This window comes from Neolamprologus multifasciatus, chromosome 5, assembly GCF_963576455.1.
Source record: "Neolamprologus multifasciatus chromosome 5, fNeoMul1.2, whole genome shotgun sequence".
In the NCBI taxonomy this organism is placed as follows: Eukaryota; Metazoa; Chordata; class Actinopteri; order Cichliformes; family Cichlidae; genus Neolamprologus; species Neolamprologus multifasciatus.
Window position 1 is genome coordinate 36,367,039 of NC_140443.1, and position 24,297 is coordinate 36,391,335.

Below are 24,297 nucleotides of genomic sequence, written 5' to 3' on the forward strand. Positions count from 1 at the left end.
AATAAAAAAAACACATGGCAAACATATTTCCATTTATTCAAATGGCTTTAGCAGTCAAAGGCAGAACGAAGGACTGCTGCAAAGGGTCAGCCACTTAAACTCTGGACCTCATTGTGTTCAACTGTTTGTAGAGATGTGAAGCAATGGGCTACAACCAAATTAGCCAGGGCTGGATTGCATAGAAAACAAGTGACTCATCAGTCACTGAAGTTTAGACAGGCGTAATAGTTCCATAACCTGAACAGCAAAAGAAAGCACAAAGCGGGAGCAGAATGTATGTGGATAATATTTTAAGAAGAGTCATTTGAATCAAACAATAGATCAGAAGTCTTGATTTAAAAAACAAACAACAACAAAACAGTCATTTCAAGTTTCCCTCTTCAAATTAACTCATTTCCAGTTTATCAATAAAACATTTAAAAAAATAATAAAACAAAAGGAGTTGAGCTGAGGTATGTTCATCACAGAAGGTCAGGAAATTAACATTTGTTTTAAGAGCTTCATGACCTATCCGGGGCTAAATAAATTTAATCATCTCTGTCAGTGTTAATAAGGGTTTTGTTATTTTTAATTTTTAAACACACTGAACAAAAGGAAAAACAAAGAAACAAGGCAGCAGCAGATTTTTCAAAACCTGTGTGATGTTCTTGTAATGCAAATCTTTTTAAACATGCCATCAAGGAAAATTAGAACAAACATTGATGAGTGGAAGCAAAAATGAAATCTACCCAGAATGTGTGAGGAATGGCTCAATGAAAAGGGGAAACAGGAGGTAGCACGATTACAAAGACAACTTTTAGTCAGCTCAGTACAACTCTGCAGCCAACTGAATCCAAAATATTGAGCTGGGGGTCATTGCACTAACATCTCCCACTGCTTACACGGCACAACTAAACTGCCTAAAATTTGAAAGACATCAGCAGCTTTGCTTCTTTGCTCAAACAGCACAACTGCAGTTCCCCAGTAAAAATGTGACTTTGCATGCCAAAAGCTCCAAGAACAGAAAAAAAACTGCTGAGTCACCATCTCATTTGAAATGAATGGAAAATTTATTTGGGTAAAATTACATTCATGGTTCCCTTTTCTATAATTACACTTAAATACTGAAGAAGCTAAATTATCAAGGCCCATATACCCTGGATCATGTAGTTGCATGCAAAATCAAAGACGGTGAAGCAGCTGGTGCAAATTTGAATTTAAAGGTATGACACATGGAGCGGTGATGTGTCACTAAAGTTCAACTTCAATGAAAGATATTCAAAAAAGAAGCCAAAATGTTGTATAGGTGCAATCTGCAGTAAGAAAGCATGCAGTAGTGACCAGGAGGGGGTGGAGTGTAATGAATAGGTCCCACTTCCCAAATGTGAAGATACACCCTTTTACCTTCAGCTGAGTAGATCTGATTGTCGTGGATTGTGATGGACAAGCACATTGTAGATTAAATGATTAGTAAATTTTGAAAGGACTAGCTTGGACTGACACCTTGGCCTGCAAGACAGCCTACAAGCAGCTTGGAAAGATGGCAAACGGGACCACAACACAAATTCAGGCTTAAAACATCTGGAATTATTACAGTGGCTAACAGAGTTTGCCAGCTATTATTACTTAATTCTAGAATTTAAACCCAACAGAGAAAAAAAAGCAGCTGACACGCTTTTCTATCATGTCCTAAGATCAGAAAGCTGTCACTTTTTAGAGAAAAACAAAAAAAAACCCAAAACAAAATGAAAAAATTCACACACACGCTCCACCGCATCAAGTGAAAATTTTCCAGCAGCAGTTTTTATCTTACATCACAGTGTTTTCATTAAATATCATCAGAGTTCCAGGCTGGCGACCAAAGTGTCACCATCTCAAGTCAAGTGTGAAATGAAAAATGTTGTTGCATCTTTTTTATCCGTTCCATCTATTCCCATCGTGAAGATGAAACAAATCATTTATCAGTAGCACTGGCAAATGAATTCAATCTAACAAGCAAAAGAATTACGATCCCATTTCACCATCTACATCACAGGAGAAACTGCTCTTTACTTCTTTATCTTCACAGTCTTCAGGTTGAATGAAGGCAGATGCAGCAGCTTTGGACAGCAACACACATCTGCAAAGAAGCAGGAGAACCAGTGAACAAGCAGACAGATGCACAAAACCTTTGGTTTATTACACGTGGGACATGGAGGTGGACAAGCTTGGGACAAAGTGACAAAGTTTTTGTTTTGTTTTTCTAAAGTCCTATATTACAAATACAGCCTGGCAGAGGATAAATTCATTTGCTATAAAGTTTGAAATTTAAAAAAAAAAAAAAAAAAGACCTGATCTGATGGCACATTTTGCCATCAGAATTATGATCTGAATGCACCGTTGTGCCAAACATCACAAGTTCCTTGACTGTGTGTGAGAGAGAGAGAAATTACAAAATGTACTTGATTACAAGGGTGGCTAGTTGCAATAACAATCCCCAGGAGCCAAAGGCAGACAGAGATAGATCCAGGAGATTGGGCCATCCACAGCCCAAAAGAGTACCTGAGAAGACCTGAGACCACACATTTTGGCAACAACTTTGTGTCCAACCCAGCAGAAGCAAATCCCAGGCGACTGTTGTTGGGATCGACCAGAGGCAACGGGCAGCTGACCTCACTAGAGGTCATGTGCAGGGCCTCAGGGCCTTGTGACATCTGTCTAACACACGTCTTAGACAGCTAAGATTGACACGCTTGGTTAGAATATTTGAACACACATTTGTGACTTCAAATATTCTAACCAAGCGAGTCAATCTTAGCTGATAACTTGGCCACAAAAAACAAACAAACAAAAAAACAAAACAAATAGTAACATGGCAGACAGCAAAATGCCAGTGATACAGAATGCACAATCCAGACACCAATTTGTACCAAACATTACAAACACTAAGGGTTGTAGAGCCAAAAAGGCTGAATACATTTGATGTGTTATAAATTATAGAAAATGCAAACCGCTGTAGATCGTTATAAGTTTAGCTACTGAAGAACTCAAAGTGAGCTGTGGCCATCAGGGGGTACTCTCTTATTTTTGGAGTTAAAAGATCAAATTGCACACTGCTTCTCTCCTGACACATTTCTGTTTGGTAGCGGCACATCTGCCATTAAAAATAATAACATGTTTAAAAAGTGTTTTCCTTGTCCCCTAGAGGATTTCAGATCGGTGCCAGGTGTTGTTCAGATTCAGAAAAACATGTATGGCATAGAGACAGCTGGACAGACCTCAGTGACATACATTCTACAAGGCTGATCTATGTGCACTGGTGAGTATGTGAAAAGAGCAGCAGAGATGTGCTGAGTCAGTACCTGTTGCAGTAAATAGCTCCCAAATTTATTACAGCAATGCCCACTGCAGACTGCACACACGTCAAGCAATTCACACATTTGCTTCCAGCAGATGGACAATGAATGTAAACTGAATTACACAGAAATATCTTCAAGGGCAAAGTCAGCAGTATATCAAATGAGTGAATATCAACACTGTAATCTACAAGAACAGTGAGAAAGCTGACTCTAGAGTCAAGACAAAACAAATGTTTCACTTGGCAGATCCCAGGGTATATCATAAAAGAATCCATCTCAGCCAGACCAACCCTAAATCGCTGGCAGAGATGACAATGTAACATTATGGTGGTCAAATAAAGGAATCTGTGAAAACCGGGTTTATGTGATCAGCTCCCAAAAACCTTGCATCCCCTGGTCATATTCACACATTAAAAATATGTGGCAGCATGGCAGACTGCACAGATGTGTTTATGGTAGAGCGGAGAGGATCCAAAAACTCTGCTGAATTCTGCAGCACAAACAGGCCCTTTGTTAAATGTGACTTAACCATTATGCCTTTCCCTGCAGACTGCACCCAGTTATGCAGTCATGCATTTCCACTTGTACTGTTACATAAGTGACTTAGATAGCTTTAACAGGGATTTGGAGCTTCATCCTGCAATCTGAATACGCATTGATAATGAGTGCTGACTTGTCGCTTTATGCAACATGAGAATCTGACAGACTCTTGTGGTTCACCCTTTGCCGCATCACTGCAACATACTATACTATTCAGAGCAGGTTTATTGTATACTCAAAACGCTCATCACACAGGACTACCTTTTGGAGCAATTGTGTGATGGAGAGCTTACCTTTACATGAATATTTGGTGATTTTTAGGTCATTGTGATCTGTAGCTAAGCCAAAGAGAGTTAACTAGGATGTCAGCAGAACAAATACCATCTCTCTCTCTCGTATCTCTGTACACACTGAGGCTGCAATTCTTCCAGACCTATTGGGTCAGCAAACCTCTACAAGTCTTCTTGTCCCTCCTTCCTTGCTGAAGAACAACTAGCACACCGTCACGCACATAAAAATGCAAAAATACTGGCAGCTTTTACCCTTCCTTTCTTTCTTCTTGTTGTTTTCACATTAGTAGGAGACAAAATAACTGACAGTATTGTGTCTTCTGGATGTTGGAGATTTGGTGTGTATTTATGTGTTTTTGTGCATGTGTATCTGCGTGTTTGACTCTAGTGAATCAGTATGTGTGTTAGCCTTGAAAGGAGCATGTGGTGACTGCAATGAAGAAAAACAAGCATATACGCATTCTCTGATGTTTATCCAATGATGCAAAATTTCACACTGCAGAAAAAAATCTGTGCTCGTGACTTTACTTGCATAAATATTAATTGTTAAACTGTAAACGAGTCAGCCCATTTAAACTCATGACAGTCTTGCTCAGCATGGAAAACGTGCAGGAAGCTGAGCGGGGGATGGCTGAAACAATGCATGCAGGGGTGGTGGGAGTCTTCACAACACTTAGAGGAAGAAAGCAGAGCAAGAGACCGGAGGTCAGCTGGGTTTGTAGTGCCCCCACCCCCCAATGTCACATTATGCAATGGCAAACACAAGCATAGTGTGTTGTACAGTCACGGCATACGACGCTCACCCATCATGTGCACTGACCATGTCCAATAAGGGAATGTATGCTCCCTTTATAACCAGCCATCTGTGGCTCAGAGGTCAAAGGATAACTGGAGCTTTGGTTACTCAACCAGTGGTCTTGGTTAGCACCACCACAATACACACAAACATTTATACATGTGAGAACAAATATCCAGAGTCCAGTCACTAAATAAAGTATGTAGGCACTACACAAACAAATGCCCCGCCCACTATTACAAATAAATTAATTCTGTATAATAGGTCCCAGTAGCTCACACCTCAAATGTAATTTGAGGCAAATAACGTACAGGAATACAGATTGGAACAGAAATGAGAATTCTTATATGAATAATATAGATTGTTATTAAAGCACAGGTAGGCAGCAATAGACGATTCAAAGATGTTTCTCAGAAGACGATCCAATTTTCTCTTTAATTTGACAGCAGGGCAGAGCCAATATTAAAAGAAATACAGCAGTGGTCCTTGAGATGCTTGGCTACAAGATGAACAGCCAAAAGCAGTAGTACTCTACATGGAGGAGGAGACTAGATAAGCTCAAGGCAACACGTGGGGAAGGCAGCCAACTATCTGTAATGTAGAAAAGTGTGATGAAGAAAGGGATGCCTAAGAAGTACAGCAAACTGTCCATACCGGAGTCTTTGAAAACTGCAAAGCAAAGAGATATAGGAACAGAAACCAGGAGAATAAACCAGCCGTTCTCCACTGAACCATCCAAGGTGTATTCTTAGTGGCAAGGGAACAATATGAGAACAGCCCAACCAAGGCTGGAGACAGAACAATCCTTGAGAAGGGAAACAGTGCACTGTATATTAGGCCAGTAAAGAAGGGAATCCACACACAAATATGAACCAATCTGACAACATGTAAAACTCTTTTACAAATGCATACATCAAGAAAATGATCAGATTCATGAGTTGAACTTCGTAAATTTTGCGTACACGATCAGTGTTAATTCAGGTTTGGATATATGCATTAGTAAAACAGTTTTACATGTGGTCAGATTGCTTCATATCTTTGTGTGGATTGAAGCACATGCGTGAGTCCTTAAATGTTACACATAAGTCACAGAACATTTGTAAAGCTTAGTTTACCCTTGTGGATCATATCATACGTACTTGCAACCTTTGTGAGGCAAATTTGTCTCCATACTTTACTGGCCTGATATACAACGCACGGCTTCCCCAAACACACATTACTTGGACCGTTTTCCTGAATACATATGGCAACTTATTATTGACACCATAAGTTTACTAGTGGATGATCCACCGAGTCAACTGAAAAGTGCTAACTAGCTACCTTTGATGCTACTCTAAATACCATAGACCAAGCTGGAAATGCCAACCTGAAGGCCACCAGATGTCAAGAGTTTGTGTGGATTTATGCAATCAGTTGTTCATGTGGAGTCATACTGAACAGTCTGTCTTTATTTTTTCTGCTGTCTATGGTTTTTACTCTATGTTGGCTAGCTGGCTAGGTTGGTGATGCACTGGTCTTTTATATCATTCAGCTACTTGACCAAAATCATATCATTCTATGGAATGATCAACTCTCAGTGTCCACCTTTGTGGACTGCAGCATTTGATCTGCTCTGGAGATCCACAGTGAGCTGGAGGGTCACTCTTAAGCTGGGCATACACTGCGATTTTTTCAGTCGCGTTATTCAGCTCCTGCTCAAACTGTGCGACTGAATCACAGGAGTTAGAAGATCGTAGCTCATAATGCATGTTCTCACACTATATGCCCGATGTGCTGATGTAACCTGATTGCTCACAGTGTGCGTCCATACACAACACATGGTGTTCTTGTTTCCGGAAATGTAAGAGGAACCTAGAAGTGGGGAGACGGCAATCTGTGTCCAGATCCCACACTGCACTGCCATGCTGCTCTGTCTTTTTCACTTCTATTTCCGTGTTTGCGCATGCGCAGCGTGAGAGGTTGCGTTAAATCAGCTTGTGACACTGCTTCATCAGTGAGATACAGGTTTGATTTTCTTGTGACCATACGACCGCTGATCGGGAGATGGTCATGAGGTCTTAATCGCCTCTCATTACCCCATGTATACTACACGATGCACGACACACAGGTGAAAAATTGTCTCAAAATGGGCCAAAAATTAAAAAAAAATAAAAAATTCACACAGTGTAAGCCTGTCTTTACAGAAGCTGCAGCAGGTGGAAGACTGGTTTATGTGCTGAGCAATTATCACTGGGGCGAGCTGCAGTTCAAGACTGGAAGGTTCTATTCCTTTACAGAATAAGAGACTTACTGGAGATCGGCTGATGATATTTCCCACTTTTCTGTCAGAAGGTACTTAGCGAATAAAAATAATTTCAGTAGTAATATTGACTAAATAATATTTAGTAATAAGTTTAAGAATTAATTAGGTAGCCCAAGGCCTTCCTATCTTGTACTTTCCCCTGGCGGCTGGTTCCTTTGCTAGTTTTCTATTTTCTTGGTCCTCAACATCAAATAAAACCTGTGCAGTCAATACTAAGCATATTTGATGTTAAACCACAATAATATCTTGATTTCATATGAAGTAGTATTGACATAGCATTAGCAATGCTTTAGAGAAATTCCCCAAACTGTCTCAGTCTAAAGGATGATCTGAAGTTACTTCATATGATACTTCTCCAGTACATTACAGAGCAGGCTGAACATTTCAGATAGCAGTAATGTACAATGAGTTTAGATCGTTTTTTTTTCTTTTCAATTCACTTTGACTCAGCAGAGGGAGCAAATCTGGACAAGGAATGCGGTTAGCTAAACGTAAAGACCAATACAAACAGTACGAGCAGACGAACTGAAGGCAGAATAACCATCAGCAAAACAGAATGCTGGAGGGTGATTAAAATGAGACACGTACCTGTAGAACAGTATGGCTGAGGGTCATGTAGTACACATAACTTGGTCCATTCTGGCTTGCAGCTCAAAAGCATCCGGTCGGTCCTGAGGGTTGACAGCGAGCATGTCCTGAAGCAGCTTTTTCACTCCATCTGACATACATGACCTGCGTTTCTGTGGGATGCTCAATACCATCTTTGGATTCTCGAGAAGTGCCTCACCAACAGGCATAATGTCACCTCCCTGTCGCACATAGGTACCCAATAGCTCCCGCTTAGACTCAGAATCAATAAAAGTAATTCTCTCCAGCATGGCCCAGATGATGATGCCCAGGGCAAATATGTCAGCCTTGGCTGTGTAGTGGCCCTCCCACACCTCAGGAGCCATATAGAAGTCTGAGCCACAAGCAGATGACAACCAAAACTTGTTGAGGTTGATGTTTTTGTTCTTGTCTTCACAGTCTTTTCCCTCGCTGGTGTTTCCTAAACCAGCGCAAACTTTACTCAAGCCAAAGTCTGCCACCTTCAGAACTGGAGTCCCTGATTTCTCTGAAATTAGGATGTTGTCAGGTTTGAGATCTCGATGAACAATATTGTTTTCATGCAGGAAAGCAACAGCACTTGTTAGTTGGAGCATGAAGCTGCTGTTTGTTCGTGGGTTGGGTCGCCGAGATAAGATGAACTGGTTGAGGTCTCCTCCTTCGCAGAACTCCATGACGAACCACAGGTAACAAGGCTCCTCTGGGGGGCCAAGCACTCTCTCACCTGTAACAGCGAGACACTTATCAGATAGACAGTAAAAACAGAAATGATACAAAAAAAAAAGAGGAAAAAATGTAGAATGACACAGTTTATCAAAGTGATGTCTATGTGGTATGACGAAGTGCCTTAGACCCGCATTCATTTTAATGGCCAGCAGGCATCTCGATGTGCAAAAAGACTTCCAGTTCTACAGATGGGAAACCGTTATAGTCATCGAGTAATTTAATGAGTATTCCATCAATTACTCAAGTAATCGGATAAGAAATACTCCAGTCACTCGATGAATCATTGCAGCCCCATTCAAATTATATATGACCATTTAACATGATTTTCTTTATCTCCCTCTCATTTTGCCCCCTCCACAGCTTTCCTCCACTTCATCTCAAAACTCATCTCCTAAATTGAAATCAGGGCTCTAACACACATGTGCATAAAAATCCTTATTTACTCCCGACATTGTGCTAAAACTCAGTTTCCCTCTGACAAACAGTTTGATTACATTTTTGACTGTAAATGTAATCTACTGATATCTAGCAGTGATATTTTACACACTGTACACAATCTACAAAAGGTCTATACACAGGGCTGCACTGGTAATCTAGCATACTGGGTATTTTTCTGGTCGGCTGAAGGGTAAAAAATATATTTATATTTTCCTTTGTCGATATAATTATACAGGCTACAGCACTGACAGCAGCATGTGCATTCATTTTCATTACTGACACTGAATTACAGAAATAGATGCAGCAAAATGTGTCAAATTTACTGACATGCTGGGGCTGCTGCACCGTCAACAGCCCCAGTAGTTGCGGGTGCAGTAGCACCCGCAACAACTAGTAACAAGGCCTCAGAAATACAGGAGGCTGCTATTGCTAGCAGTTGCTGTGGAGAGGTTAGACAGTAGTCCCAGCAAGAGTTAGAAAGACACAAAGTAAGGTGTAACTATTATGGAGGCACATAATTAGGAAGCGAGAGATTCAAGGATTCAAATGAACCATGACTCACTGACAATAGATAAAATGTAACTTTTTATTGTCACATGCCGCAACGCAATGCAACTCAAATGTCCTAATACAACAACAACGATACTAACCTGATTAGAAAGAAAACCGGTTTCAGTATTAATAATCACAGAAATTGAAATATATAGTACATAAAATGTGTATGGACATATTATTTTACAATTACATTATTTCTTATTTATGTAATTTTTGCAGGTACTACTCGGCTTTGCCTTTGCTTTGAAGAATTGTACAAATGTGCACATTTAACTGGACCATCTGCGGTGTTTAGATCGATCATGGTGGGCCGCCTGGACCAAACATGCCAGGGCTGATTGTTTTTGTCTCCATCCTGACTGGCTATAATTTCTCTGTATCTGTTATTGTACGATCTGCTGTACATTATAAAGCGCCTTGAGGCGACTGTTGTTGTGATTTGGCGCTATACAAATAAAATTTCATTGAATTGAATGATCCCTTTGTAAGTTATGGTCCTCGTAAGTGTCCAGATGTATGATAAACAGGGTATGCTGTACTAGGGCTGGCCTATATCATACCGTTCACATTAATACCGGTATAATGTTAGGCAACGATAAGAAAGAGGAATATCGCAATAGAATATGGGTAAAATGTGCATGCGCAGTGCCTTTGTTTTGATGCACACATGGTGGAAAAAGCATGGCGGCTACGGAGAATAAGAAGGGCGAAAGCGGATTGTTGAATGAAACAGATGAACCAGAATTGGTTTGTAAAAATGGTGCAACTTCGGTGGTGTGGAACTGGTTTAGCTTTCGACCGTCAGATACACAACAAAGCACAATTTTTGGTAGAGCATGCTAGCGGGCCGTCGTTATTACCACACGGCACGTTTAAAATCAATCCTTTGATTTTTCTGAAAATCGACAGTGCCCCTTATGTGTGCCTTATGTATGAATTCTGGTTGTGCTTACTCACCTTGAAACGATTTTATGTACACGGCGCTTGAAAATCTGTCAAATGTTTTAGTACGACTTTGCTAAGCTACTAAGCCGCACTGCTTGATGGATTGTCCGAGCATTATGGCTATCGTAGGCAGGAGCCTCGTGGAGTGATACGTACTGTGCTTCAACATAATATTACCGTATTGTGTGTGTATAACCTGTTTTTAAGTTTTGTGGATATTATACATGGTTATGCTGAGGATATGTCGGCCAATTTCCACTGGAAATGCCTTTTGGTTAAACTGTCAGCAAGGAATTTGCATTTGCACTGTTAAATTTTTATACACTGTTAAATTTTATTTATTTATAGAACTTTAATGCACATAAAAAACAGCTGCTTGTTTAAGTGAAAATACATTAATGTTTTTTTTTTTTGCACTAATAAAGTTGTGGAGTTGTAAAGTATTTTGTCTAGTGTCAGTTATATCGTTATCGCAAATTTCCAAAAATTCCAAAAGCAGGGCTCGCAAAATCGCTAACCCAACGTCCCGGGGCAAGCGATTTTTCCAGTCGGGCTACCAAAATCTGTCTCTGCCCTGCCCGTCGGCCTATCGTAGGAAGGAAAAATATATGTCAATGCTTTTGCATTCTTTCAGAAATGTAGCTGGGTAATTATGTCATTGGCATCGGTGAGCCACTGTCAATATGTGACATATTGAAATCGCGTTTGAATTTGCGCTTGTTTTTTGCTTTCACTTTGCAATCGCGCGAACTGTGTATACAGAGCAACAGTACTGATTGGTGAGTGACGATAATTTGCGCACCAATTCCTCTGACATCGTCTTATCAATCGTTAGCTTACTATGCAAACATGAAACAAGTGAAATCTCCCGCAGCAAGCTTAAACATGTGAGAGGTTGATCGTGCAGAGAATCGCTGAGCGTTATGTGAGTGCGTGTGTAAAAGCAGCAGGATATATATTTTAGTTCTGCTGAGCCAAATAAGACAGGTCAGGGTGAAGACGTGACAGCCAAAGAAAAGCTTACCACAAAACGGAAATGTTATGACAAATCAGACTATAAGGCAAAAAGAAAGTGCAGCTTTATGGTTTCATGGACAAAAGAATTTCTGTGGCTGCAATATGACGAGCTAAATAGGTGCGTATTCGCTGTCAAAATAAAAAACGCGCACAAGATAAGAAGTTGCAATGCATGTTTGCGTACATAAGATTTTCTGGAGGAGGACAGACATTTGTTTAGAACTCTTAAAGATGTCGAAGAAGCTCCTTTAAGCAATTACTTTGGTGTCCTCCACTTCCAAAGAAATGTCAGAAGGAGTCCGAACCACAAAAGAAGCGCGTATTCTTGGAAAAGTGGTTGCAGGAGGTGAGCTGGCTTCAAACAAATGATGAACGCACAGAGATGTTGTGCAGAATGCGCCGTGAAAATCCCACTCTAGCGGACAAAAACAGCCTTTTATATGGACACAAACGCGCGCTGCAACTTCTTATCTGGTGCGCGTCTTTTATTTTGACAGTGAATGCCGGGTATGTTGTTGGTTTTCCCTCGATCGACAAGCGCCTTTGTTACTGGGACCAGTCATTTTAAGAAAGGCCCCCTTTAGAACCCATGAGAAACGCAAGAAATGCATTATTGCTCAGTCTGCAATATCTTTCCCAGAACAAACACCAATTGCAAATAACATACTAAAAATAAACCTGAAAAATCTGTTTAGAACAGCTACTATGTTGCAAAGAGTGAACTACCACTGGCACAATTTAGCAGTCTTTGCAAACTTCAAAAAGCAAATGGCCTAGATCTTTGTTCCACTTGCCTCTTACCTGTGACTTCAGTGGAAATTTCAAATTCAGGATCTGACACAGACTGATTCATGTTCTACACAGTTCTTACAAGTTCATAGAAATTTCTGTTCAATTAGAACCAAGTATTTGAGTTGATGATTGTAATTTTTATACAATGTTGTACTTTGTGTTTCAACAATTTTTTGATTAATGTTTTGTTTCCGTTACAATATTATACTTTAATGTATAATATTGTAACGGAAACAAAACAGGAAACAAAACATCAATCAAAAAATTGCTCTCTTTTTTATTCGGCTACTTAAATTTATTTTTGGGCTACCAAAAACTGAAGAGTCCCTGCCCGAAGGGCTACCAGGGATTTTGAAATTTTGCGAGCCCTGAAATGTATATTGTGATAAATATTTTTGGTCATATCGCCCTGCTCTATGCTGTACTGACAAGTTGCTACATTATTTGTACTCTCTGTTTTTAAGTGGTTGTGTATTATCGGTCCTACATCGAGTCTATGTTATAGACTTTTAGATGCTTCCCTTGTCACGTAGTTTGATTTGCCAGAGTTTATGCCTGCTGTCCTTCCTGACGCAACCCCAAAGGGGATTTGCGTCTCTGTCTGAAATTAAACCTTTCACTTACCAAGCAAATGTGTTACCAGTACACTGTGGAAATATTTTATGTCACTAAGAATTAGTGTCAAAAAGGTGTTGAACAACCAGTCTATAGCTTATGTTTTCTTGTGGAAAAACAAAAGTTAAATTTTATGAATACTTTGGAAAGAAATGGTAAATGGCCTGTATTTTGTATTTACTAGTCCCTAAGGACCCCAAAGAGCTTTACACATCCAGTCATCCACCCATTCACACACTGGTGATGGCAAGCTACATTGTAGCCACAGCCACCCTGGGGCGCACTGACAGAGGCGAGGCTGCCGGACACTGGCGCCACCTGTAGGCAACGGGTGAAGTGTATTGCCCAAGGACACAACGACCGAGACTGTCCAAGCCGGGGCTCGAACCGGCAACCTTCCGATTACAAGGCAAACTCCCAACTCTTGAGCCACGATCGCCCCATAACACAGAGTTTTTAATCCAAGGCAAACTGCACACGTCTTCTTTGATCTTCTTGAGGCAATCATCTTTGATGGGGTTTTTGTACTTGTTACATAAGTAAATGGTGAGACATATCTACCCCCCGCCCCCCTTATGAGAGAAGAACACAGATGTGGTGGATTTTAATACACATATCAAAAGCCACTTCTACTGAGAAAACCTACCAATCAATGACTGGTGGGCCTGAGATAAACTGTCCAAAGATAACATTGTCACTGTGCGTTTAAAGAAAGCATTGCCAGGGAGGTGATGGCACCGAGACAGGCTAAACCAACAAAGCAAAACCGGTGTAAGTGTAAACTTGTCTTAAGTGCACGGATTGTGAGTGGAATGTGAAAATTACCTCTAACACAAGCAACGCAACAGACTCCATTTTAGTGTGTCAAAATCTACCCATCCCCCAGCGAGTCTGTGTCATGGCGACAAAAACAACTGTGCTATAATGACAAAGCTAACCCTCCAAACTAACCTTTACAAGCATAAGAACCTTATTATGGGCCATTAAAAGCTGGCTACAGGCCAGCACAAGGCACGAATCACAAAAAGTAAAACCAGCAAGATTAAACAGCCTCCTCTGGGTAAAAATCAGGTCACCAGTGATCCAAATTGTGACCAAGCCAGAACTGAAACTGATAACTAATGAACCCCAATGATTAGTAATTGAAGCAAAATAAGACAAAACCGTGGCACAAGCAGCAAATCCATATCTAAATCTGACGCAGTACCCCGTCCTTAGAACGTAAAGTCAAAAGTACACTGAATAATCCTCTTATTTTGGTTTCATTAACCTAAAAGCAAAACATATTGCTACACAGCACAACTATCTAATACCTAGGATGCTATTTCACTTCGGCACTAATTGTGAACACAGCTTTTATCCAATTTATCTAATCTCAGCTCAAACAGGTAAAGCTGTAGGGCTAAGCGAGAGCGACCCCCACCTTTTAATGATGTCTCCACCAGGCGCAGGTACTGCTTGGACAGTTTGTTTCCATGACTCATTTTCTGTGCCATACCGTTCCTCTGCAGCACGCACTCCTCTAGATGAACAACATTTTGATGCCTTTTTTCTAGACTTGCTAGCGCCCAGAACTCCTGCAGGGCGAGCTCCACGTTTTCCGGCGCGTCGCACCGCAGTTTCTTTACAGCAACTTTAGCACCCGATCTCCGGGCCAGAGCTTCGTACACCACGCCGTACGTTCCCCTTCCCACCTCCCGCAGCAGACTATAGCGGGGCGCCATGACCTTCTGCTCCAGGCCGTCCTGCTTGAAGAGGCTGGTGTCCTCCTCCATGTCATGGTCCTCTTCCGTGTTTCCCACGTTCAGACACCGAAGCACGCTGGACTCGTCAACTCCCGCTTCGGTGGTTTGTCTGCAGCACGCTCGCGCACTCCTTGTACGTCTCCGCCAGTTATCCCCACCGACGGTATCCGCGCGACAATCGCTCATCCTTTCAACAAAAACGGTCACATTTTTCCAGCAACAGTTCCCGTGTGTCTCGTCACCTTTGTACAGAGAACACAGAAAACTTCCACAGCAATGTAGAACGATAGGGACGATATCGCACGAAACACAAACAGGAAGAAACCACAGAAGAAGTGAGGAAAAACTAAGCATTTCCGGCAAAGGCCTTCACAATAAAACGCAAGGCCTGCGTTACATAACAGTCTGTCCCTTTCCCTCCACACAAACACACACACTTCCTTTATTTTCTGCTGCTTCCGTGAGAATTTTTTTTTCAAACTTTATTGAAATTATAAAGCGAACAGTCAGTCATTCCAGTTCAGTTTGTACAGTAGACATACAAGGCAAATAAGAGTAACAATATACAGTACAATGAAATAAGAAGGATAAATAAATAAAGGACAAAAAAAAAGAAAAAAAGGGGGTGATGTGACAGACTTCATAACAACTTTGTACTTGAAAGTTGTGACAGCTCATTCGTTAAAACATTTCTGAATAAATTTCAATCAATGATAAACCTTTTTTATTGGAAGTTAATTTAAGAGAGTTTAAGTAATATTCAATTTCAATCAAAAACAAATTAAATGATGGGGTTGAGTTTTGAAATTTACATTTATGTATATAGAATTTCCCTAATAAGATATAAAGATTGACGATGGCACTTTTTTTTTCTTTAGTTTCAAAATAAGTGATAATGTTCTTCCCTTCAATTTTGATTCCGTAGGTTGTCTTGCACAGTATATAATTTTCAAGCTCTCTCCAAAATGTAGCACTATTGAACAGCCATAAAACAAATGAGTAACACTTTCAAGTTCAGTTTTACAAAAAGTACATTTTCTATCAATGTCACAGAATCTTGAAATGTACGTGTTGGATGGATATATATTATGTAATATTTTCAAATGTAATTCTCTAACTTTGTTTGTAATACAAAATCTAAAAGGAACAAGCCACGCTTTATCCCAGTTGATATTATCAAAAATAGCATTCCAAAAAAACTTCCCTCTTGGAGTTATTTTCTTCGCATTATACAAACATTCTCTAATATGTTTATTGGTGCATTTCTTGCTTAAGAAATCAATACCATTTATATAAAGAGTGTTAACGGATGCATGTGGTGTGTTCTGTTTTTTGTAGCTTTTCATCAATTCAGTCAGTCCGCTGGGAACAGACTTTATTACAGAGCTAAAATCTTTAAATTTGATAGGGAATGTTTTTTCTGTAATAAAGTCATTGTAACTAAGTAGCTGGCCTTCAGAGTCAAATAAGTCTAAGATTATATTTTCATCAATCCAATTCTGCAAATATAGTGATTTGTTCCTCTTAGTAATACATTCGTTATTCCAGATAATAGGTCTATGTGGAGAAAAGTTATGTGAATAACATAATTTCCAAGCCAACAATGCCTGTTGATAAAATGCAGACATTTTAACTGGTAACTTTGATATTCTGTAATTACAAGACAATAGGAACTGTAAACTTCCAACATTTCTAAAAATGTTATGTGGAATGAAATGCCATAATGATCCAGGAGATTTAAAAAACTTTTTTTTAGCCATTTCACCTTAAATGTATAGTTCAGGTCCATAAAGTCCAGAAGGCCAAAACCACCTTTATCTTTAGGTCCACAAAGCAATGATTTTTTTAGATGATGGTGCTTATTCTTCTATACAAAGTTAACAAATAAGTTATTAACATTTTTACATGTGGAATCATACACATTAAGGGAAAGGGCTGGATACACAAATCTGGAAACACCTTCAGCTTTAGTCAAAAGGATTCTACCAAAAATTGATAGGTCTCTTTGGAGCCATAAGTTTAGTATAGTTTTAGTTTTTTTCATCCTGGGAGAAAAGTTGAGTTGTTGACGCTCTGTGTCATTCTTACAGACATGAATACCAAGGTATCTAACACAGTTTTTGACAGGAATATGGTATAAGGATTTGACATTTGATTGGTACAAACATAAAATTTCACATTTAGATTTATTTAGTTTTAATCCAGAGGCAATTGAGAAATCATTTATTAATGAAATAGCATTTTCAATCTGATCTTTGTTTTTTAAGAATAAAACGGTGTCATCTGCTAGTTGAGTCACTCTGATTTCTTTACCAAAAATAGATAAACCTTTAATGACTGGGCTATTTAAAATGTGTAATGAAAGTAGTTCAGCCACAATCAAAAATAAAAAGGGTGAAATTGGGCAACCCTGGCGAACAGATCTCATGACTGGAAATCTTTTAGTAGTATTTGGATATAGTATAACACAACTGTCAATATTTTTATAAAACATTTCGATAGTTGACACAAAGTTTGGACCAAAACCAAAGGTTTTGAGTGCTTTAAATAAGAAATAATGTTCTACCGTATCGAAAGCTTTATAAAAATCAAGAAACACAATAAGGGAATCATCATGCTTCCGTGAGAATTTTACTATCTGGTTCTTAAGTGATGACGTGACGAATCCTACTTCCGGGCCTAAAGTAGTCTGCGTTTAATATGGTTTTTGTGTTGTTAACATGTTTAATGTTATGTATTTTCTTCTATTTAATCTCAAAAAGCTCCTAAAACAGTCAATGAACACTGTTGACCTCCCTCGGCTTTTATTACCGCTAATCATTTATTTAAGCTCAGTTTTTAAAACCTTAGGATGTAACTACAGCCCAGCCCATGCAGCAGTATATGAATGACTAACCTCGTATTGTGGATGGATTATCTCAGTTGTTCTCCTGGCTGAAGTTTGGTCCTTTTACAGCATCCTGCCAGGCGATTACATTTGTTCCTGGCCACCGAGAACACTCACGTTAACTTTTCTCGAGTGGAAAAAAAGTTAGCTTGTTTATATTATGCTAACATAGCTGTGTCGCTAGCGGTCATGTAGCACATCATTTTAAACCAGCTAGCCAAACTTCAGTAACCCTACAAACGTCACTGCTGTTTAGTTTTCTGTCTTCATTTATGTTGGAAGTGACAACAGAGCTGTACGTTTTAATTTGTTTCCAAAACCCCGCAGTCAGGACATGCTATATTGTATTTAGATAGAAGCTAGCGAGCTAACTTCCTGCTAACTTCTAACTCTGTTAAATGTCATAAATTCTGTTTTCATGGATGCCTGGATGTTAAACTCAATTGTTACACCTGGTAGAGCAGAACACTGATCATTTTATTAAAGATGAAAGACTTTAGACAGTTTCTCAACTCTCAGTAATGCCATAGTGATCGTTTGATATATGGACCTGCAGGGGAGTTTAGGCCCAGACTCAGCTAGTGACGTCGGACTGAACGACCGGATTGGTGTTGTAGCTACAAAACTTAATGTCACAGTGAACGTGGAAAAAGGTGACTGGCCCTGCAAGTACTTAAATTGTATTAAATTATGAATTATGCATGTTGTAAATATTTCATTTGTTAATATTAACAGAAAATGTAATTTCTTTATAAGATTTATAAGAAAAGTGTCTGATATATTTAGGAATAATACTCTTATGTCTTTTGAACAACTTAGAAGTACCTTTTCTATTCCTGTCAAACATTTTTTTAAATTTCTTCAATTAAGAAATTTCATCTTAACCACACAAGGTAACAGCTTAGAAATCCCCACCTACTCCTCTCTAGAGAACACAGTTATAAAGCATCTAAATGGGAGAGGCCAAGTTTCTGCATTGTACAAATTATTTATGGAAAATTCCAAAGAATCAACACAGTCTATTTTAGAGGCATGGAGGAATGATTTACAAATGGATATATCTGATGATGAGTGGTATAAATCATGCTCCTTAGCCCAGAGTCAGACACTTAATGTGCAATCTCGGTTACTTCAATGTAAATGGTTAACAAGACAATATATTACTCCGTCAAAAATGCATCATTTTAACTCAAACATCCCAGACACCTGTATTAAGTGTGGAGTGGACAGGGGCACTTTATTTCACTGTATATGGGAGTGTCCACATGTGAAAATCTTTTGGGAAAAGGTAATAAATCTGTTGAGTCAAATTATTGGTGATGTGATTCCACTTCATCCTAAAATATGTATTTTAAATATATACCCGAATAATTTTGTACCTGCTGCAAACAATAGAGCTCTGTTAACGATTGGACTTTGGTTTTATTTATATATGTTTATATATAAATATATGCGGTGGCCCCTATAGACAAAACACGTACAAACTCCAAAACACATTTCTAGCATGAACTGAACTTCCAAAGCAGAGCTACTAGATCACTTAAATTACACAATTGAAAGCATGTGTGTACTGTTTGTGTATTTATACACAGGCACTCATATATCTCGTCCAAAGGCAGCCTGTCACAACACGCTCCATCAGGAGATGGACCCCAGAAAAGGAGGATGCTCTGAGAGACTGCTATGACACCACAGACTGGGATGTGCTTCTGAGCCCACATGGTGAGGACATAGAGGGGGCGACACACTGTCTTACAGACTACCTCAACTTTTGTGTGGACATGGTCGCCCCTGCTAAGACGGTACGGTGTTACCCTAATAACAAACCGTGGGTAACACAGGAAGTCAAAGCTGTCCTCAACATGAAGAAGAAGGCTTTCAGGAGCAAAGTGAAGGAGGAGATTAAAGCAGCACAGTGGGAGGTGAAACGCTGCCTGAGGGAAGCAAAGGACACTTACAGGAGGAAGGTGGAGCAGAAGTTGGAGAGGAACAATATGAGGGAGGTCTGGAATGGTGTGAAAACCATCACAGGCCACAACACCAAGAAAAGCACAGTGGGGGGGGGGGGGGGGGGGGGGGGTGGGGGGACTGTGGAGAAGGCAAACGAACTCAACAACTTCTTCAACAGGTTTGACCAGCCCACAACCCCCCCACCCTCACCCTCACCTTTACTACAGAGCCCTCTCCCCACTCTCCTTCCTCCCTTGCTCCCCCCCCTTCCTGACACTATGATGACACCCCCCTCCTCCAATCCCTCTCTCAACAGCAAGACATCTCTCCCCCCCCCTTCCAGTCATCTCCCAGTGTCACAGTGGATCAGGTCAGGAGACAACTGAGGAAGCTTCACCCCAGAAAGGCAGCAGGTTCAGACAAGGTGTGTCCTAGGATGCTAAAGGCGTGTGCTGCTGAACTTGGGGAGCCGCTACAACGAGTCTTCAATCTCAGTCTGCGACTGGGGAGAGTGCCCGCCCTATGGAAGACATCCTGCATCGTCCCGGTCCCCAAAAGGAACCCAATGGCCGGTCGGAAGTCTGAATGACTTCCGACTGGTGGCACTGACGTCACATCTTATCTGTCTCACTCCAGTTTTCAGGAAGAGTGGCTCTTCCTCAACCTCCTCCAACCACAGGTACAACATGCCCAGGACCCACTACAGTTCGCCTACAAGGCGGGTGTCGGAGTGGAGGATGCCATCCTGTACCTCCTACATAGAGCCCACTCACAACTGGATGGGGGAAAAGGCACGGTCAGGATCCTGTTTCTTGACTTTTCCAGTGCCTTTAATACCATCCGGCCCTGTCTGCTTCAGGAAAAACTGAACAGGATGGAGGTGGACCCCTGCCTGGTGGCTTGGATCTCCGACTACCTCACCGACAGGCCACAGTACGTCAGGCTGAAGGACATCACGTCTGACACTGTGGTCAGCAGCACAGGAGCACCACAGGGAACTGTGCTGTCCCCTCTTCTCTTCACCCTGTACACCTCTGACTTCTGCTACAACTCTGAATTATGCCACATTCAGAAGTTTGCAGACGACACAGCCATCATGGGGTGTATCTGGGATAACCAGGAAGAGGAGTACAGAAGTCTGGTGAGGAACTTTGTCGCATGGAGTCACACAAACCACCTGCAACTCAACACCTCAAAGACCAAGGAACTGGTTGTGGACTTCGGGAGGTCCAGACCAGGTCTACTGCCGGTTCAGATAGAGGGAGAGGAGGTGGAGGTGGTCAACAAGTACAAGTACCTCGGGCTGTGGGTGGACAACAATCTGGAGTGGTCATGCAACACAGAGCACCTGTACAAAAAAGCCGACTGTACTTCCTCAGGAGGCTGAGGTCTTTTAACATCTGCAGGAAGCTCCTGAGGATGTTTTACCAGTCAGTGTTTGCTGGAGTACTTTTCTATGCTGTGGTGTGCTGGGGGAGCAGCACAGCAAAGAAGGACTCATCCAGGCTGGAGAAACTGATCAGGAAGGCTGGCTCTGTGGTCGGCATGAAGCTGGACACTCTGGTGACAGTGGCAGAGAAAAGGACACTAAAGAAACTGCTGGACATTATGGACAATGCTGGGCATCCTCTGCACACGGCCATAAATAACCAGTGTTTTGAGTTTTTATGTGCTTCTGAGTTTTTAGGTGTTTTGGAGTTTGTACGTGATTTGAAGTTTGTATGTGCTTTGTCCGTAGGGGCCACCGTAAATATACTTTTATTTATTCACTCCACATAAAATGTAATAAATAAATCATATAATACAAAAATCAACTATTCACATTTCAACTTTTAACTATTTAAATTTTCAGCTTTTTCCTTTTACAAATTTAAAGTGAAACAACACAAAACACTGCAAACCACAACACAATTAAATATAAATTAAAATATGAAAACAAAAAGAAGATGCATATTCTCTGTCATATGGGCCTGCATGAATAAACTTTCTGAATCCTTTATCATCCGCAACTGAAAATAGTTGTGTATGATTGCTATACCCAGTAGCGGTTTTAGATACGGGCGACACGGGCGGTTGCCCGGGGCGCCATCATGGTGGGGGCGGCATCACGGCTCGTTCTCATGCTGCCCCGACATCATGCCAGCGCATATTGGGAATGGCATTGGTTTTCTATCGCCCATTTGCTGGGAGTAAGGGCGCCCTCCGTTTGCGAGGTGCGCCTGCTGCTTGCGGCACAGGGAGGAGAGGGCGGGGCGGCGGGGGATGCTCTGGCTGGCTGGAGCAGCAAAAATGACCAACTCGCAAAATAAAACAAATTACAAACAAACCAACAACCACGAAAACACCAGACATCATGATACAGACTTATAATTTGCACCGATGTTTTTTTAAAATTCTATACGCGAAAAGTGAGCGCGAGAGCCCTCGGTGCGCCAGCTTGCTGCTGAAGTCAAAGTAAACTTTATTGTCATCTCCGCTACATACAGTCCAGTAAATAGAGAGACGAGACGACGAGGCTCCAGTTACAGCAGTGCAAGTAAACAAACTATATATAAGAAGAGTAAGAAAATAAATATACACTTTAGGACTAGGGGTAAAGGGATCAATAACAATTGAAAATGTATATTTTATATTTTGTTGATCTAAAGTCTCACACACAACCCGTTTTTAAACTCTAAAAAAAGAGAAAAGAAGAGGAGGAGCGTAGCGACTTCCACAGTCGCTAGAGGCCGGGGACTGAGCCTGCCTATTTGCCTGACGCGCTGTCAACTTTACGCAATAATGCCAGAGGTGGAATTGCTTGCTTGTTTATTAAAGTGCTTGAAAAGTTTACAGAGCAATGTGATCGGCTCGCGATTCAAACTCTTAAACCATCACAGGCTCTAATGCAACAAGGGGAAACTCGTTGTGCTGCGGTCAACAAAAACTACGGCTACCCAGCCCTGCTCTGTCAAAATCAAACCAGTGAAAGACAGACTGACAACGCCCTCTTAATGTCACCGCTAGCACCCACGTGACTCCCATTACACATCACCATAGCAACCAAACAAATGAAAACCCAGTGATCCTTAAAATTCAATACATTTAATTATGACTCCTACAAGGAGAAACGAGCAAAAGATACAGGTAAGCAGATGTGTCATTGGATAATGGCAGGTCATGTATCCTAAAACATTAAGAATCAGAATACTTTCTTAATCCCTAAGGAAATTATGTGGGTTACAGTTCCTCCAAGAAGAAATGGTAAAAATAGTAACAGTAACAGACTAAACTCCAAACAATATATACAATAATATAATATTAATTAGTCAGTGTCAATTGTTGATTTGTCCTGTTCTCATTGTATGACGAATTATGTCTGTTTAGTAGCCGTTTGCATACAACGTTTGCAAAAAATGCATACTCTGTCTCTCTCTTCATGTGTGTGTGTGTGTGTGTGGGGGGGGGGGGGGGCGCCAGAGGGGGTGTTTGCCCAGGGCGCCAAACAGGCTAGGACCGCCACTGACTATACCTTTCTAATGTGACGTTGTTGTCCCTGCCTCTCTCTCTCTCCCTCCTGCTCTGTTCCTGTGCTACTGAGAGTAACTACCGCCCCTCCCCCCTCTGCCCAGCGTAAAGCACAAAGCTCGCGTGCTGAGTGAAGCAGAAAAAAAGTGCGAGAGAGAGGCTGAGAGAAAGAAAAAACAAAAAAAACCCCACGTGACGGCTCGCGATAAGGAGCCGGCTCGCGTCGTTCACGTCAAAGACCCGGCTCTAAGAGCCATTTCGTTCGCGAACGACCCATCACTAGTCACTACTGGTAGCATGAGATGATACCTGGATGCTCCAGAGGCTGCAGAGGTAGTCCAACTCCTTCAGGATGGTACATCAATGCGTTTCATTTTCAACAGGTTTGCTGTGTGTCCAGCACAGCATGGAGAGGATTCCAGGAGATGGGAAATTACTCTAGGAGAGCTGGATAGGGCCATAGGAGTTCTTAACCCACCAGTAGGACCAGTGTCTGCTTCTTTGTGCAAGAAGCAACACACGAGCACCAGAGTTACAAAGTGACCTTCAGGCTGGTTTAAATATATCTAACCAAACAATCAGAAGCAGACTTCACAAGGGTGGCTTGAGGGCCTGGTGTCATTTAGTGAGCTGCCCTGTACTGTGGAGCTTGAATGGCATTTGTCATAAAATACCAGAATTGGCAAGTACACCACTGGCACCTTGTGATTTTCACAGATGAGAACAGGTTCACCCCGAGTGCATGTGACAGACATCAAAAGGGCTTGGGAGCTCAATATGCTCCCTTTAACATTGTTTAACAGGACTGGTTTGGTGGTAGGTCTGGGGCGGTATATCCAGGGACAGACCTTTACAGGCTAGGCAACAGAACCCTGACTGCCATTAGTATGGGGATGAAATCCCATTGTGAGACCCTATGCAGGTGGCATAGGTCATGCACGACAATGTCCAGGCTCATGTGGTGAGACTATCCAGGCAGTTCTTGGAGGATGAAGAATTTGATATCACCGACTGGCCCCCAAACTCATCTGGGCATGTTTCAGGCCATCCAATGCTACCTCAAACTGCCCAGGAGCTCAGTGATGCCCTGATACAAATCTGGGAGGAGATCCCCCAGGGCACGATCAGTTGTCTCATCAGGAACATGCTACAGTGTTGTCAGGCACACTATTTTGAGTACCATTTTGAGTGGCTCTATGAAATTTTGGCAAAATGGACTAGCATGCAAATTGTTTTTACTTTTATTTTTTGGATGTCTTTGAATTTTGC

General features: G+C 41.2%; 1 protein-coding gene across 1 annotated transcript; it reads right to left on the reverse strand.

Annotated features, from left to right (window-relative positions):
- Nucleotides 1-15: 15 nt before the first annotated feature.
- On the reverse strand, nucleotides 16-15,106 carry LOC146519241 (serine/threonine-protein kinase PDIK1L-like). Its single transcript, XM_085159438.1, has 3 exons — nucleotides 14,363-15,106; nucleotides 7,834-8,575; nucleotides 16-2,098 (listed from the first exon to the last, which is right to left on the reverse strand). The coding sequence occupies exons 1-2, from the start codon at nucleotides 15,036-15,038 to the stop codon at nucleotides 7,857-7,859; spliced, it is 1,395 nt and encodes a 464-aa protein (XP_085015564.1). The 5' UTR covers nucleotides 15,039-15,106; the 3' UTR covers nucleotides 16-2,098; nucleotides 7,834-7,856.
- Between the last annotated feature and the right edge of the window lie 9,191 nt (nucleotides 15,107-24,297).